The 13,430-nt window shown below is 35.1% G+C and overlaps 1 protein-coding gene across 2 annotated transcripts in view; it reads right to left on the reverse strand.

Moving 5' to 3' along the window:
- Nucleotides 1-13,430, reverse strand: part of LOC111045084 — an 85,133-nt gene that overhangs the window by 10,733 nt on the left and 60,970 nt on the right. For both annotated transcript variants that reach the window (XM_039432157.1, XM_039432158.1), the window contains 5 exons: nt 13,001-13,126; nt 10,816-11,139; nt 8,870-9,175; nt 6,240-6,384; nt 2,430-2,566 (listed from right to left, as the gene is read on the reverse strand). In XM_039432157.1, coding sequence (XP_039288091.1) covers nt 2,430-2,566; nt 6,240-6,384; nt 8,870-9,175; nt 10,816-11,139; nt 13,001-13,126 — 1,038 coding nt within the window. The remainder of the gene's footprint in view (nt 1-2,429; nt 2,567-6,239; nt 6,385-8,869; nt 9,176-10,815; nt 11,140-13,000; nt 13,127-13,430) is intronic.

Consider the following 13,430-nt stretch of genomic DNA (forward strand, 5'->3'; position numbering starts at 1 on the left):
GTTATTATTTCAACAATATAATACTGATTTATTTATTCATATAGTATTAATATAATATTCAAGTTCATTTCAATTCTATATTAGCAACTCATTTATTCAATAATTGAATTGAATTGTTTTGTGAAAATCATAGAGTGAATCGAATGGTGCCTGAAACTTTTGGACCAACAGCTTTTGTGATTTAAAGGTTCTGATATAAGAGCTCTTCGCAGGTAGATTCATGTGTGTCCAACGGGTGGTTGAATATTGTCCTTCAATAGGCGATGTAAGTGATGACGTAAGTCGTTGCTACGCCGCCATTTTGGTTTCTAAACAAACCGTTGCTATGGAGAGAGAGCATGTTATTCAAATGGGACTAAAACATCACCTTACATTTACGAGTATATCAATGAAATAATAGATTTCCAAGAGTTGAGAATATTTTTTTCAAGTTCTACACACTCAAATCATCAACTCTCAGTATTTATTCAGTTCAAATAAATTTTTTTGGGACAGCCAAAGCAGAAAGTCTCACGAAGTAGAGCTTATAGTACCATGTCTGTAGTCTGCTATGGAAAACCTACCTGTAGAGAAAGTTGAAGTGCAATTTGAATTATTACCTAGAATTTCATTAGATTGTTATAAAGTTGTAATTTAAAAATTCATATGAATATATTCTGTTTTCCTATTGTTTAGTGTAACTGTTAGAGTAGACTAAAGCTTAAATATATAGGTTAGGTGTTTTGGTTTAGCCTAGGTACTTACTTATAAGTTTGGTGTTGAGGTTTTCTGAAGTATATAATTGTTTTCAATTTACGTGAAATAGTAAGATATTGAATGAACTCAACACAGTAAAAAGATGTAGATGCTGTGACCACTAATCATGTTGTATACTTCCTACATTCTAACTGAACGGTGATGATGTTTACAAGAATTTAAAAGGGGTAAGTGAACATGTAGAGTAAAGCAAATAATTATGTATTTTATGTGCTACATTCACTGTAAACATAATTGTATTTGAATTATTGTATTAATAATTTCACTAATGTAGTTATTCTAGATAAATTTGATTTTTATTAACAATAACATAACCTAAATAGTACAGAACTTATAGAGGCGAGCTAGACCTTGGGATTTTCAGGAAATCTAAAAAAATGGTATGTAGCCTGCCTTTTCACTGTAATGTTTACAGTCAGGAACAAAGAAAATGTTCGTTTGCTTCAAACCATTTTCATTTGTTATCGAAATCAGACTGTATACATTTTCAAATAAACATTTCTAATGTGAAACAGCAGACTGTAAAACTTCCAGCATATGCTGTGAAAGTAAACTTATATTGAAAACAAAATAATAATTCAAAATTTCATGTAAGAATTCATGTGGCACTTTAACTTTCTCTTCAACAAGGCTTACCATAGCAGCCTACATACATAGTACTATGCACTACTTCATGAGACTTTCTGCTTTGGCTGTCCCAAAAAATTTATTTGATCTGAATAAATACTGGAAATTGATGATTTGAGTGTGTAGAACTTGAAAAAAATATTCTCAACTCTTAGAAATCTATTATTTCATTGATATACTCGTGAATGTAAGGTGATGTTTTAGTCCAATTTGAATAACATGCTCTCTCTCCATAGCAACGGTTTGTTTAGAGACTAAGATGGCGTCGTAGCAACGGCTTACGTCACACTTACATCGCCCATACAAAGGCGTTAATCACATATAGAATTAGCAATTCAGTTGCAGGCCTATCCATCTATATAAATATTTTATTCAATATACTTTATATATTTATTCAGATTTATAATTTGAATTATTTTCGCTACTTCAATAAGGTAAATATGAATTTCTAGTTTTAACGGATGGTTATATAAACGACTGTTAATTGAAATTATTTTTAATGATCTGTCCAAAGAGAAAGAGATTGATTGATTTTATTTTGTGCTAGGTCTAGACAGACCCATTGCACATCAGAGCATAGTACACAAGAAATTATATCTAGCATAAATAAAAATAATACAGAATATAATGATACTGTATCCTGTATAATAATACAGAAATAATATACAGGATAATAATTCATGCAAAAAAGGAGAAAGAGAGAGAGTATAGAACCTGTCGGAGCGACTATTGTTTGCTGATCACCTCGCAGGTAGAGACGCCAGACTTGGTGGCCAAATACCCAACTTTTCCTTGATGGTGGCAAAATACCTCCTTTTTCCTAGATAATGGCAAAATACCTCCTTTTTCCTAGATGGTGGCAAAATACCTCTTTTTTCCTCGATGGTGGCAAAATAGCTTCTTTTTCCTAGATGGTGGCAAAATACCTCCTTTTTCCTTGATGGTGGCAAAATACATTCTTTTTCCTAAATGGTGGCAAAATACATGGCCCGGTCACCAATCTGATGTGTGACAAAAGAAAGATGAATGGTTGAGTGTTGACGTACCTGATAGGCGGAGTACTTGTGATGCTGTGTCTGCGTGGGACTGGGCTGTTGCTGGGGCTTGCCACCTCCACCGCCCCCGACCCCGACACCCACCGCCCCCGCAACCGGCCGCGACTTGGGCGACTGCATCGCTGCTGCTGTGCACATTCACAATATCTCAACAATTGCCCAAAATATGCCCATCCCATAACAATACATTGGCACATATTTGTTCCCCATAACACAACATTAACATGTATTTTTTCCTATAACACTAAATTTCCATTTATTTGTTATCCATATTGCCAAAGATTTGTTTCCCATAACAAAACATTACCAAATATTGGTTTCCCCAAAACAAAACCTGGTCATATATTTGTTTTCAAAAACATACGGTTTTTTATAGCTGTAAGTCTGAGATTCTTTTCAAGTTTCAATTAATGTAGTATTTTTCATTTATCAGTGATGATTTGGTGAAATATTTTTATTTGATTTGGTTTTCAACTCATCTAGATTCTTAATTCCTGGTTTATATATATTTTGGGCAGAAATTCTGAAGTGATAAATATAACCAATTTTGGGGGCTATTTCTATGAAATTTTCGGAAACAGTTTTTAGCTTTAAGCCTGTTGTTCCTTTCGTAATGAGTTAAGAATGATATTGAATTTATGAATTAATAAATACTTTGACAAATAGTTGGTTAAATATTTGTTTACCACAGTCCCGGTTCTAGGACACTTATTAAATCTAATGGAGCATTAAACCTATAGATTTTAAGGTCAATTCGATTTAAATAAGGCCCGGTTTTCAGGAAAAATTTGATTGACCATTAAACATACATATTTAATGATCCATTAGATTTATAAAGTGTACTAGAAACCGGACTGTAAACAAATATAATGATACATTTTGTGAGCAATTAGTATGGGATTTGTAAATTCTGTCAATTTAGGATTAGAGGAAATTTTGTAATTTACTAACTTAGGAACTTTGTGAACACACAAAAAAGAGAATCCTTCTCGATAGATTACACAGCATTACATGAAAGAATTAATATAAGTAATGATAAGAAGATTAAATTGATAGAAATTTAGTTTGAAGTTGAAGAAATGTTCAACTGTTTTCCTTTTTAATCGATTACAGTGCTCATCAATGCAAGTCGAATACAGAGTTTTCTGGAGAATAATTGTCAGTAGCACACATAGATTTGATATTGTTGAAAGTGTTAGTTTCTTCAAAGCAAGAATGCAATTTGAATTATGTTTTGCCCTGTTCTGAAAATTTGAGATTTGACTTAAAACTCAATTGGCAAGAGCCAGCCAGGTTCATACCCATGCGACTTTTTAAATATTAATATGCATCACTAGCTAGTTGTGATTTAAAATTTTGATGTCTTAGTATAATGTGATATTTTTGAAGCTGACATAAAATAATATAGTTTCAAGATTAACGATATTACGGTTTTCAAAAAGAAGTGATAAATTATTAATTGCAGGAGCATTGGTAAAATAATATTTAAATAAGCCAAACCATTGATTAATCTATGTTAAATAATGTGAGTGAATTCTTCAATCAAGATTAAAAGAAGCTTCAAATTCGAATGATTAATAACAATTCAAAATGCATGTTAGATCAATCATCTATTTTTTTGAGTTGACCATCTCTAGTTAACCATCATGCACTGTAAGCATAAACTTGTCGGAAACTAAAAAAACACTTCATAAACATACTTTACCAGTCAACTTACTAAAATATCTTGAGAGATTTGACCTGTAATTGTTCGTTTAAAAAGGATCGAGAGAGGTAGGATATGTGAGTATAACACATTGGCATTATTTATCACTGGTCAATCTCATATTAAATTATTACGGTTGCTTTCGAATTATAAATGAAGACTTGAAAAATTGCTTCTTTTCAATTTCAAAATAAGAATAATTAAATTAAATAATTTAACAATCAGTAGTTTCAATGAGTAAGGAAATTAGTTATTTTGTTTAATTAGTTAAGTTTAATTGAGAAAAAGGGTTATCTAGTGTAATAAATAAGAACCAAACCCTTCTATTATTACAAAGTATAGGCAGGAGGTTTTCTTACGATGTAATAATGATGAGCAAGTTATTAAGATGGGAATTTAACGGATTAATTACTACGGCCTAAAAAGGAAGTTATCTAATTTTGCAACATGATTAAAATAATAGTACAAAACCTAAATGGGATGAAAGAGACCCCCCTTCTTAACATCACCATTAAAAATATTGAAAGTGACTCGATAACTGATTTTGTTGCAAGAAACAGAACACATACATAACTAACAAAAGATTAAAAATGTGATTCTAACTTAACAAGATTACAGATTTCCCAAAATTCCATACCAAATTTGAAAATTGTACCAAATTAAAAATTTTTATCAAACACGTGCACACATATCAGTTATGAGACAGTTGAAATTTGGTTCAAATAAGTTTTGTAAGACAATTTGGAAAAGTTTTAGTAACACAGACGAAGTGTAAGTTACACTATAACTGACGATTATAAAATTAAATATTAATCAGAAATAAACAATGAGAACTCCTTATAACCAACAAGATTTATTCGAATGAAAAAATAGATGAAAAAACAACTCAATTGACGGGGAAATATGAATGTGAAATTGTGAAAAGTTACTCATTGAAGAAACTCATGTTTATTGAATATTTTATAAAAAGATGGTATGAGTTCTGAATCATGAGTGCAACAATGTTTACAATTCAATTATAATGCAAAATGAAATTAGTTTCGTGAATTGAAAAAAAAAAAATTTTAATTGGAAGATACTGACTGATTTGTTGACAAATGAAAAGTTGTACACAAAGGAGTCTGTGAAATTGGAAAGAAGCAGTTTTGTTTCATTTTGATGTAATCAATATTAATTTGAAAATGGAAAAGCAAAAACGTTTTTGAAACGAATGAGAAAAAATTGATGTAGTAAATCAAACAATGCCAATGAGCTACTTTGATATGAAAATAAAACAAAAATTATTTAAAAGATTCATTTATTACGTATTTCTACAAGATATATTATGGATATCTATCTAAATAAGAGCGTTAAAAGTGTAACTTACAATTCCTCACAATGTAGATAGAAGGATAAATATTATTCAACTATAACAAAGAAAATCTATCACGGATAATCTATACTGATAATTATCACATGATTTATTCAAACTAACTAATAAATTAAGCTAGATATATAAATTTTCGCTATAAATTGGAATAATAAATTAATAATTAATATAATAACTATATAAATAGTACTAAATCTTGTCAAGAAATAATGAATGACAGAAAAACAATTATGATTACTACATGGGACAATTAATTATTATTACTTGGCAGTTTTTTTAGGATTCAGATTACAATTAAGGCACCAAGTTCAAATAATCTAGATAGTTTCTAATAGGATAATATAGGAATTCTACTCCCAATCAACATAGATTATGAATTCATGAATAATATGAAGCACACCAAAAATCTCATCAAGATAATAATACACAATGTTTTTTGTCTCCTTATGGAGGTTTCCAATAATTTTTACACTAAATAATACAACATCCAAGTTTTAAAAGGCCAGCAGATTCAACCGCTGGGGAAAATATGATTGTGATTTGTGTGCACCGTGTAAGTTGACAAACCATAGTTGTCTTCTTCCAATTTTCCACTCACTACAAGAATAATACAACATTTAGAAAGGCCAAAGGATTCAACCTCTGGAAATAGAATCATTACATGATTTGTGTGCACCGTGTCACTTAATGTGCGAATAGCTATTACTGTTGACAATGTATTGCACACCTTGGAACATGGAATTCATGACGTCATTCTGATTGGTGGAGGGGGACTTGGAGGGGTCACCCGCCCCTGCCCCAGCCCCCATCAGCTGCGCCGGCGTGAGGCCGCTCGATTTCAGGTAGGACGAAGGCGTCGGCTGGCGAAACAACTGCAACAAACAACAAAATATATTATTATACTAAAAGTTGAGTATAGTTCAAGTAATACAGTTAATATAATAGAAGTTGAATATAGCTTAGCTTTCAATAATAAGGTAATTTAGTTGGCAACTTCAAACACAGTAGATACCAAATAAGAGTACAATCAGATATCACCAGGGTGCAATCACACTAATTATACTGACCATCACACTATCTATTTTTTGCACCATTTACTTTTAACAACAGACGACAAATTTGAGCGTTGGACCGGTATTTAACTCAATCTTGAAAATATTAGGCTTTATACTGTTTCACTTGGTTTTTAATAATACTCTGCGGTTCACCACAACTATAGCCGTCTTTCTACATCTACGTATGTAAATTTATAGTGGCCGTAGTCGAGTGGATTAGATGCTGGCTTTAAAATTCAGAGACCCTAAGCCATCGGTCTCGGCTGCTTCATAACAGTCGTTAGGTCATGTCAGAGGCCCTGAAATTGATCAGATGCGACCTGAAAACTCTGACACCAAGACCTGAGCCAGCCAGGTCATTCGATATTATTATAGGTTACTGGTAAGAATGATAGCGATGTTATGATGAAGGCTGAAGCGGCTATGCATCACCTCAACAATTGGTTTGGTCATAATGCATTGAATTTGAATATGACTAAATCCTACTCAGGTTTGCCGACAATCAAATCAATTTATTGCCACAGACAAACACTTTACAATTTGTATCGGCCACGTCAATATTACAAACTATATTAGAGATCATACAACAATAGCAATTACCTAAAAATCTATATAGACTCCATGTTAACATTGAAATATTCATCCATACTATAAAAACAATTTTTTATAAAAAAATTCTTAATTCTTAGTTCAAATACCCTGAGCGTCAAACCTCAAAAATTTGATGGTAAATGGTTATAGAACTTTATTGAAAAGGCCTTAAAACTCATATGGCTGGATTTGTAAGAGCAGTACTCATTCCTCAGATTCGATTTATTCCTTGTGTTATAAGAATGAATGTTGTCATGAGTTGAGAATAAATGTAGATTTGACTTTACAAAAAGCAGACAATTAAACATAAAAATAAAAGGTAAACTCATGACTCCCAATCTAATGAACAACGGTTTACAGTGAGTTAAAGGAGGCACATTACAAAATGTAATGTAATGTCCATCATAATGAATCCTCAAACCTGAATGTTGCAGTTGGGAGGGAGTGCTTGTCTGTTGAGGAGACTAGTTTTCTTGGAGTGGAATTGCAAAAAAAAAAAAGAAATGGGATAAACAATTCAATTCGATTCAATTCAGTTCATTTCCAAAAAACATAATACACGAATAAGAAATACAATATACAACATATTTTGGAATCCCCCTACTAGACTATCCATCTGTGTGTAGGGGGGGAGTTCCACTTTATACATAATAAGCTTAATCTGCTCATAGAAGTAAATAATAGAGAATACACTTATATTATGGATGTATTATTAATATTCTGATTATAAAATAGATAATATATTGTACTGATGTATATTTAAGAATGAGTATGTAAAAATATGTATGTAGGAATAAGTATACTTAATACATTGATTGATTAAAAAGAATAAATAAAGAAGAAAAAACAATATTTTATTGAAGACCGCAGTGGCAGGGATTCCAGAAATTCTCAGAAGAGAGAATGAAAAAAAGCATAAACCAGAAAGGCAAAACAGTCAAACCGGTTATATCAATGATAAAATAAATACCAATAATTTGTCTGGAAACCTTGAAGTCGTGTTGGTCACCAAGCATAACGAGATTGGAGTAGTTCTTCTGAAGCTTCCCAACCAATCTGGTACACTTGGCAAAAACTTATAAAACAGCTCTATCATGCACTTTTTGCGTTGAGAACTGTGAGAACTGCATCCACTATAAAGACAGCCCAGAAGGTGTATTTTTTAGCTCTAATACGCTACAGCATCTTCTTTTGGGGAAATAGTAGGAATAACTTATATACAATATTTAAGATGCAAAAAAAGAAAGCTGTTCATGTTTTGGAAGGCTTGCGGCCATCAAATTCATGTAGGCCCATTTTCAGAAAATACAGGTTTCTCACGGTCCCAGCATTGCACTTCCTTGAGACTATACATTTTTTTCAAAACTTCAGAGAGATTTTAAAGAAATCACATTTGCCATGGTTATGGCACAAGGGGGAAGAGTTCAGCTGTATGTCAGTACCCGGCTCACAGACTGACACTTTTGGAAAAAGGACCATATTATTTAAGACTCAAGCTCTTCAATTGTCTGCATGAAAGAATAAAGTTATGTGGTAGTCATACCTCCTATACTACGGAGGAATGTTGCAGTGCCTTTACAAGAGTTGATACAAATGCATCATACCACTTTGCATAGAAAAATGTTCATGACATGTTACAAGCCACTTGAGTTGTGCTCAGATTTGTGGCTACACGTTAAAATCAATAGATAATATGTATTAGTATACGTACCGGCGATCCGTAACTCTGCATGCCGGAGGCGGCGCCCTGCGGCGACTGTCCAAACTGGACGGCGGCAGCGGAGGCGGCACTGTACTGCTGGCCGGTGGCCGCATTGGGCGGCGGGGCGGCACTCGCCTGCTGGTAGTAGGTGGCCGCCGTCTGCTGCTGCGGGGGCGGTGGGCCTGGGGGCGGCGGCCCTGGAGGGGCGGTGCCCGCTGGCGAGTAGTACGACGTGGACGCCAGACTGGCCGAGCGCTGCAGCAGTGAGGAGGCCGACATGAACGCTGCCGGCATCGATTCGTACGCTACAAACAACTGCAACACAAACAGTGAAAAATAAATTATACAACAGTGAAAGTTCTGGAAAGCATTTGAGTTTTTTGTGGAGCAAATAAGCTGAAGGTTAACATTCAGAAGACCTGTTATATGGACTTTTAATAAGTAGTTCTAACCGTCCTGCAATGTCAAATCTTGGGATTTCCAGTTGGACACAGAGGGAATCGCCTCTACAGATGTTTTTAGCTTATTGGGAATCAATGTTGACTCTCGATTGAGGTGGAAGGATCATGTTGAAGAGGTTGTGAAACGACTTAGTAGAGCGACATTTGCCATCTCAAGATTGACAATGAGTATGAACCAGAAAGTGGTATTCTCTGCTTATTACAGATACTCCCAGCCTCTGATAGCATGAATTAATATGGCTTGATATTTTGGACTGCTTCAGCTGAAATATCAGAGTATTCAGGGCACAAAAGCGAGTACTCAGGACATGACTGTGAGACATCCAGAACTCCATGCCGACAACTGTTTCGAGACGCGAGAATTCTCATTCTTCCCTGCATGTTCAAACTTGAGTGTTCACTCTACGGATTTAATCATAGATCTTCGTGGACAAGAGGATCATGGCTATAATACGAGAGAGAAATGGTTCGAGAATAGATGCTCATGAAACGGTTTTTAATAGGGTAGTCCAAACCTCAATAGTAAGGAAATATTCAACTCTCTGCCATATAGTTTATTAGAATTTATGAGCAAACCTAGGTTTAGGACAAAATTACGTAAAAGACTGGTTGCTCGTTTAGTGTTTCTACAGTGCTACAGAACTTTTTGAATCAAGACGTTAAACTCATGAATGCTGTGTTTCAGAGAAATGAGTGTATTAATCTAACTTAATATTTATGTTACATTTATTGTATACTAGCGCAGATGTCCCCTGCTCCTCAAGGGTCTAATTAAAAACTTGATAAACTGAATGTTTGACCTACTGAAATCTCGACGAATTTGCTTTTAACCATCCTCAATGAATTAAGAATCTATATGCAAAGTTTCAAGTTTATCAGTTGCATAGTTCAGACGTGATGATAGGAAATCGTAAATTTAATAAGCCCCTTCTTTCCATTATTATAGATCACTAATTATTGTGAATTTGATTGTTATGATTACGACTGTAAAACATACTCATTTATGTACATGCAGAAATAAAGTATAATATTATTATATGATAATTATTAAAATAAATTATAATGCATTAGAATAAGAACAATGCAATCTCTTATTTATTTCATGAACTTAATAACTTATCCTGAAAGTTACAGTATTATAATTATCTACAACAGTCTCCAACTTATTCAAGGGTTCCCATACATATGACTCACTCTGTATATTTGACTATGGTCCGAGAGATATTACTTTTAACATGAAGAGGGGAAACCAGTTTGTCCCTGAACAGTAGTGGAGAGGGGTAGCCTAAGCATGCTGCACATAATTGGATGATAATTACACAAAAGTAGGGAGAGTGCAGCTGTTAGAAAGTAGGAGTGATTAGTGAAGGAAAGAGCATCGAGCCGTGTAAGAAGTAATATCTCTTGGACTTTATCTCAAAAATACAATAATTGAAAGGGTGACCAATAATAAACTTAAAGTTACATCGCATGAGTAGAGTGAATTTGAGTTACCTGACTGCCAGTGGTCTGGTAGGCCTTATTGCCAATGGTGCCGATGGGCTGCTGCGGAGGCGGCACCTGCTTGGGAGGCGGGGGCGGCATAGCATGCAGCTGCGACGTGCTGCTGCTGGTCGAGTGCTGGCCAAAGGCGTGCGTGGGGGCGGTCGGGGGTGGTGGGCCCATCTGCCGCCCCATTTGGCCATAGGACTGGTACAGTTCAGCGCCCGGGGGCGGCGGCGGCGGGCCGGCGCTCGATGGGGGCGGTGCCGCCGTCGAAAAGTACATAGACTGGTAGGGCGAGAACGGCGAGAATGTCGACCGGGATTGGCTCAACACCTTTACAAACAATTCAATACAACACTAACCAAACAAAAATACCAATAGAATACAAACATAATTCAACATTAATGAAGAATGTTACAATAAGGGTCAGACCATATTGAGCGTTTTTTGAGGAATTTTTTCATGCGCCAACCCAATCAGCCAATTAGGGAGCTTCCTGCCCTGTCAACTCTATAAAAATGCCTGAAAAACGCTTAATATAGTCTGGCCCTGGAAGTCGATGATAAATGGATGCACATCTATTAATCGCTTAATGGCTTCCTTTGGTGAAGACCCAAACAATAGATGTTAATAAAATGATGTTATGATTGTAGGTGTTGATAGGGAAATCATTCAAAGTGAGGCATTTGAGTAGGTTCAATTTTTTCATATTTAAGTGATTATGTTAGTGTCTTGTTATTAGATATTTCAATTGATCAAATGGAGGAAATGATTGGAAAGAGTTTGTCAGGTAAAAGGGGGGTGAAGATTGGAGGGAGAAGGATAGAATGTATCAAGTTTGCAGATGACATGGCTGTGCTGGCTGAAAATGAGCGCGCAATATGTTAAAACATATCAATCACTGTTGTGAAGAGTATGGGATGAGAGTGAATGTGAAGAAAACAAAAAGTATGGTGATCAGCAAGACTCCAAAGAGAGCAACAATCAACATAGGATTGCATCACATTGAACAGGTGTCATCATTCAGGTACCTTGGGTGTATGATTAAAGAGGATATGCGATGTGATTTAGAAGTGTTTTGTGTGGAGCGTGGCTCTCTATGGAGCAGAAACCTGGACTCTCAGAAAGCAAGAAGAGAAGAGATTGGAGGCCTTTGAAATGTGGGTGTGGAGGAGGATGGAGAGGATCAGCTGGATGGATAAAGTGTGGAATGAGGAGGTACTGCGTAGAGTAGGAGAGGAAAGGAATATTATGGCAATGATAAGGAGACGAAAGCGGAACTGGCTGGGACACTTGCTGAGGCATGGCGGACTACTTGTGGAGACAATGGAAGGGACTGTGCAAGGAGGGAGGGTGCTGGGACGAAAAAGAGTGAAGTTGGTGGATGATATCAGGGAGGAGGGAAAGTACTCCAAGATGAAGAGAATTGCACAGGACAGAGAGGAATGGAGAAGGAGGAATCATGTTTAGACCTGCCCTAGGGCAGAACACCAATATATATATTGATCAAAATGATGTGTCTATCTACTATCTGCCTTTCTTGAGTAACCATATTGTGTACTATAGCTTCGAATCTATTAAATTCAGTATCACGTTTCTAATATTTCAAGGAATAAAATTGTACCAATTTGATGATAGACGATTTGATTAATATCTCTGGTAGAGACATGATAATAATGTATATAGTAAACATCTATTTTTCAAACCATTATGACTGTTTGCTTAATACCATAAATAAAACGTTTTCATAATGGTATTCATTTACTATTTACTATACAAATTTTTCCTTCACCTCATTACAATGATTCAGAGATAAAAAAAGAATAATCTTGTTCAGTATCCCTCCAAAATTTAGATAAAATTAAAAAATTCAAATAGTTTATTTTCTAACACCAAATGAAATTTCATTTTAAACTGGATTAAATCCATATACAGTCTCATTTGTTATTATAATGTGGTTAATTTTTAGTTCAAGCCACCAGCTGTTTTAATTCAGTTTGAGCTTTGAGTGTGTAAACGTCCCTAAATCAATTAATTAATCATATTTGGATACCCCAAGATGAGTTTCATGCAATGTCCCTATAACAAGTTTTCTCAAACTACTGGAAAAGTAATCAGAATCTTCATATTTGTTGTTTAGATATTATGTAACCTTGATTAGAAGTGAATGTGTTGATTGATAAGGCGGACTTACAGGCGGATTGCTCAATTGGAATGTAGGTGGGAAGATCTCAGCCGTCTGACTGGGCATGGGCACTGACTGCGAAGTGTTGTACACTACAGTCGGTGGCGATGGGATGCCCGACATCCCTCCAGCATACTAACAAACATCACAAACAATTTTGTCAACAAATAACACACCACTAGCAACAAAACACCCTACACACACATCAATGGTTGCGTTCAAAGCCTCTGATCAATTCCATCGTGTTTTTTTTACGTTCAGTAAAAAACCTGATCACAGATGAACCACAGAATGGAAAGTTGGCTAGTATCCTGACGCCATAATCCGCCATCTTGAAAGAAAGTTTAGCATTGTAATATAGCGGTAGTTCTAATTTCTAACAAGTTATCCAGTCATGTGTCGTGACTATCTTGGTGCACTCAAATCTTGGTTAGATTGA

This window comes from Nilaparvata lugens, chromosome 7 (genome assembly GCF_014356525.2).
Source record: "Nilaparvata lugens isolate BPH chromosome 7, ASM1435652v1, whole genome shotgun sequence".
In the NCBI taxonomy this organism is placed as follows: Eukaryota; Metazoa; Arthropoda; class Insecta; order Hemiptera; family Delphacidae; genus Nilaparvata; species Nilaparvata lugens.